General features: G+C 40.4%; 1 protein-coding gene across 1 annotated transcript; it reads right to left on the bottom strand.

Annotated features, from left to right (window-relative positions):
• Window positions 1-2,331: 2,331 nt before the first annotated feature.
• On the bottom strand, window positions 2,332-3,326 carry LOC120930968 (olfactory receptor 10A7-like). The gene has a single exon (XM_040342101.1). It carries the CDS (start codon window positions 3,286-3,288, stop codon window positions 2,347-2,349), a length of 942 nt encoding a protein of 313 aa, XP_040198035.1. The 5' UTR covers window positions 3,289-3,326; the 3' UTR covers window positions 2,332-2,346.
• Window positions 3,327-5,658: the final 2,332 nt, after the last annotated feature.

The raw sequence follows: 5,658 nt of genomic DNA, 5'->3' as shown, positions 1-5,658 counted from the left end.
GTATCCCCTGCTGATCGGTTCTTTGCTTACCAGCTTTTGACCGTCCTGCTAACTGCCATCGTAACTTCATTTATATGATAAAAAATCCCCCCTAGCTGACTAATGGTTTTGAAACCACGGCAAATACTAGGGTAAATACACTGATTGTTTATCTCCAACGGGGTTAACCATATCGATATGTCTATGCTCCTGAGGAAGCGTTGTTTTCAAACGCGTAACATGTAGAGCGAGCCCTCCTTTTCCTCTGGACCCACCGCCTGGTTATACATCACACAGCTAACCTTTGATCGTACTCCTTTCTGATTCTTTTATGATAGAATTGTATTTTGATTGTGATAACCTGTGTGGACCAGTTATTGATTTAACCCTTTTGCGTCGAGCGTACGCATATATGCGTCCTCGGCTTTCGGGTGTTATACCGGGATGATGCCTGCAGCTGCAGGCATCATCCTGGTACCGTTGTTTAGAGCCGGCGATTGGCTATCCAGACATAACAACTGATGCGGTTAAAAACATCCCCCCCCTCCCACCGCCTCTCACCGCTCTGACCGGGCCTCCCGTCCCACCGGGAGAAACGATCCTCCATCCGGCACCTCCTGTGTCCAGGCGCAGACTGAAACTAAGCCGTAAACGGCTTTGATTCAGTCTCCGCAATGTTAACACGGAAGCGACGTCATGACGTTACTTCCGGGTTTCTCGGCTGCCAATGGCGCCGGATTTAAAAAAGTACACAGTATTCAGAATTGCTGTTTTCAGCGATCTGAATACTTTGAAGTGCAAAGGAGGGATCAGGGGTCTTTTAGACCCCCGATCCCTCCATAAAGAGTACCTGTCACCACCTATTACTGTCACAAGGGATGTTTACATTCCTTGTGACAGCAATAAAAGTGATCAAAATGTAAAAAAAAAAAAAACCACAATTTAATATTATAAAAATAAATAAAATAAATAAGAAAAAAACATTTTTTTAAATCACCCCCCCCAAGCTTGCGCAACAAAGAAAACACATACGGAAGTCACGTCCGCATATGAAAACGGTGTTCAAATCACACATGTGAGATATCGTCAGAGCGAGAGCAATAATTCTAGCACTAGACCTCCTCTGTAACTCTAACCTGGTAACTGTAAAACAAGTTTAAAGGGTTGCCTATGGAGATTTTTAGGTACCGTAGTTTGTCGCCATTCCACGAGTGCGTGCAATTATAAAACGTGACATGCTTGGTATCTATTTACTCGGCGCAACATCATCTTTCACATTATGCAAAAAAATTGGGCTAACTTTACTTTTTCATTTTTTTTTAATTCATGAAAATTAACTTTTCCCCAAAAATTGCGTTTAAAACACAGCCGCACAAATACTGTGTGACATAAAATATTGCAACAATCGCCATTTTATTCTCTAGATTCTCTGCTATATATATATATATATATATATATATATATATATATATATATATATATATATATATATATATATATATATATATATATATATATATATATATATATATATATATATAATGTTTGGGGGTTCTAAGTAATTTTCTAGCAAAAAATATTGATTTGAACTTGTAAACATCAAATGTCAGAAATAGGCTAAGGCATGAAAGGGTTAATTTCTTTGATTTTATATTTGTAACTGTTTTTTTATGACATTTTTATAAAATAAATTATCTAGTTTCTTATCATACTTATCGTGTGCCTTCAAAGTCCACAAATTATTAGCCCTTAGCCAGAATTCATACAATATCGGGACGGTGGCACACTGGTACCAGTGTATCCTCAGTTTCACCCTGAAGGGATACACGTTAAATTTAGCCCTTGTTCATAAATGCTTGGTAATCCAGCCTAAAATCACACATTGTTCAGTTTTAACTTATTTTGGTGCTTAAATAATAATAAGGAAAAGATAAAGTCAAAAATTCTAAAACTAGACTCCTAACAAGGACTTTAAGGCCTCATTCACACGAGGCAGACTTTGTTGCTACGGAGTCCGCTTGCTCCCGCCAGCTCAGTCCACAGATCTCCGCTGAGCCGACGGATGACAAGCTCCTCTCTGCTCACTGAGCGGGGAGGGGCTTGTCGGGCACCGCTGTCTCCTATGGAGCGATCTGATGAAAACGGACAGCATGTCCGTTTTCATCAGATCTTACCCGATCCCATCCGCCATGGATGGATGGGGACGTGCCCCCATACGTCTGTTTTTAGCGGAGCGGATCGCTGACATCCGACACTCCATAGGGATGCATGGATCGGCCGTTCAGGTCCACTGTCAAAACTGACAGGCGGACCCGAACGGTCCATCCGTGTGAATGAGGCCTAAATCCTTGTTGCAGTCCACTAATTTCAGCATAAATGAAGTGTTTTAAATTTTCTAAAAATGTCTTTAAGGCTTTTTCTGATCTCGTGGTTTCTCAGGCTGTAGATAATAGGATTCAACAGTGGAGTTGTCACAATGTAGAAAAGAGACATCAATTTGTTTGTATTAGGTGATCTTTTATCAGTTGGTATCAAATAGACAGCCATCAAGCTCCCATAATATGTGCACACAGTGACCAGGTGCGAGCTACATGTGGAAAAGGCTTTCCGTCTTCCACTGGTTGAAGAAAGTTGTAATATAGCGAAGGAGATGAATACATAGGTCACAATAATAACGCCAAAAGGAACAAAAATAACTAAAATTGAAAGGCAAAGATCAATTAATACGAAAAGGGAACTATCTGATGTAGAGAGGTCTATCACTGGAGAAGAATCACAGAAGAAGTGGTCAATGTTCTTCCCACCGCAAAAATGTAGCTGATACACCAAAGCTAATTCACCCGACTCAAAGATAACGAACAACCAAGACCCAACAACCATTTGAAGACACATTTGGGGTTTCATGATTGAATGATAATGCATTGGGTTACATATGGCCAAATATCGATCATAGGACATAATTGCAATAAAAAAACATTGCACAATTCCAAAAATACCGAAGAAATGCAGCTGGATAATGCAGGCGGTAACAGAAATTGTAATTCCACCCTTTAGTATAATTTCTAACATCATTGGGACTATGGTGGTGGTTATCATGAGGTCAGCTATTGCCAAGTGTTTGAGGAAGTAGAACATTGGGATTTTAAGATTGTCACTAATCGAAATTAAAACAATGATGATGAGGTTTCCATTTAATGTCACCACATAGGAGAAGAAAAACACAATGAAGAGAATAATTTTAAATGTATGGAGGTTTTGAAATCCAAGAAGCAAAAACTCAGCTACTTCAGTTTGGTTGTCTTCACACATGTCTTCAGGAAAGAGTCAACACAAGAACATAAAAATGGTCATCTTTCTGCAAAAAAAAAAAAAGAGAGTTTAGTATCATGAAAGCCATTTATAAAATCATATGAAGTGGAGATAAAGGGTAACTGTGCTTTTTGAAAAAATAAAATAAAAAATAGCAAATAAAAAGAAAAATTAATATAGCATATACAATTTCTACACAAGCCACATTATAATTTAACCTTATTAAAAACTACCTTTCCTTTTCAATCTGCAGCCCCTGTATTGTTCTGTAAAATTCAATGTCATGTGACAACCTGGAGGCATTGTGTTGGTCTACAGAACTACCCACGAAATGTAGTTTCCTACATGTGTGATTGGCTCATTGATTGTCTGCACAAAGGTATAAGACAAACTTTAGGCATCCTTTGCAATAGCATTTTTAGATTGGGTGAGATTCTCCCTAAAGGCCTGTACACACGATACGAAACTCAGATGGAAAAATTTGCACGACGAGCTGTCTGCAGTTTTGTAACGTCACTGGCGAACGGGAGTGAACCACAACTGTGGATAGCAAGGATTTGAATGCACTTCCTTATGTGAGAATTCAGTATTGGACCCCAGGCGTCACTCCAATCAACACACAGGAGTTTGGGGGTTCTTTACATCATCTCTCTCTCACATAAAGGAATTTATTGAGCTATTAAGGCTGGACGTATTACAACATGCGACCAACCATAGCGTTTAAAAGTATACAATACACATGAAGATTCCAATGCACTTCTGAATGCATAGAAGAGGCAAATATAGCTCAGGTAATTTAAGTATGTATGTCCCTTTAAGATACTGCACAGCAGTCAGCTGAAGACACAGTAAGTAATCCCAAGCAGTGCGGTAGTATAACATAAAGGTAGCTTCAAATACAGTACTTAGATAAGGTGTATATGATCCAGGTATTTCTAGAGTAACAATGTTACAAAACAATGGTACTTATCAGTTTGTAGAGCATCAGTGTTCTCCAGTAAGCAGGTATTGCAGCAGCCTAGGGATTCTGTAGTGCAGGGTCTGCTAGTGGGGGATATTTTAGGGGATCCCCAGTAATGCCAGTACAGAGGGTAGCATCGATCCAGTATGACAAGCTCTTCAGCATAGGGACAGGTGGTACCTGTAGCTTGGTAGCCTAGCCAGCTACGGCCGACAATAATAGAACAGTGTGCTATCTGCACACCGCTATCTTTATAGGTGAGAGGCAGGTGCCTTACAATCAGCAGTGATACACAGCGCACTTCCACGTTCCATGGTGGAACGCACGCGGCGCCTGGCGATGACGTCATTGCGCGGTCGCCGTAATGCGTTCCAGCGTGGAACGCATTACAGGTAACAGACGGAGAGCGCCTGTTACATGATTTTCGGATCCTTAGTACGGTGCTTTTGACAGCCAATTTAGCTCTTTCTTCAGGCAAAAGCTGGATGTGCAGACTATAACATTTTTGTTGGATGTGAACTTAACATTCGATTTTCATTTCATTGATACGGTTTTAGTATGGAAAAAATCGTAAGAGCAGGACTATGCATGCTCAGAAACTAAAGAATACATACAAAACTATTCAACGCATTACGTCACTTCTGACGCTTTTGTACGGAAATTTTCATATTGTGAGTAACCTCTTCACTTTCGACATGAGACTAGCATGCCACAAAAAAACGGACGTTCGATCGTCCGAAAATCTAAGCGTGTGTACGAGGCTTAAAAGTTAAACACTTCTAAAGGGATGCAAACACTTTAGCTTTTCTCATTAGTACATGAAGAGTGAACCAGCTAACTATAATGAATCAGGTCGCGTACACACAGTCGATCCATCCGATGAGAATGGTCCCGACGGACCGTTTTCATCGGTTCACCGCTGAAGCAGACTGATGGTCTGATGTGCGTACACACCATCGTTACAAAAACTGATCGGGTCAGAACGCGGTGACGTAAAACACACGACGTGCTGAAAAAAACGAAGTTCAATGCTTCCAAGCATGCGTCGACTTGATTCTGAGCATGCGTGGGTTTTGAACCAATGCTTTTGTGTACTAACCATCGGTTTGGACCTATCAGTCAGCGGGCCATTGGGTTGATTTTAAAGCAAGTTCTATCATTTTTGGCCGAAGGACAACAGACCGATGGGCCCTATACACGGTCGGTTTGGACCGATGAATCTGGACTTCAGGCCGTTTTCATCGGTAATTGGCTAATTTAAAATATAAGCAAAGATTTTATATGTCTGTAAGGAACTGTTTCTAGACTTAAAAAAGTGCTAGTCATACAACCTTTTTGCCTGATCCTGGGGAACTTCCGATGACAGCTTTCAGTGACTCTAATTTTGACTCCTACTATTCCATAATAGT

The sequence above is a fragment of the Rana temporaria genome, chromosome 3 (assembly GCF_905171775.1).
Source record: "Rana temporaria chromosome 3, aRanTem1.1, whole genome shotgun sequence".
NCBI classification, from domain to species: Eukaryota; Metazoa; Chordata; class Amphibia; order Anura; family Ranidae; genus Rana; species Rana temporaria.
Note: the sequence above shows the minus strand (reverse complement) of the source record. Positions and strands in the feature narration are given on the sequence as shown.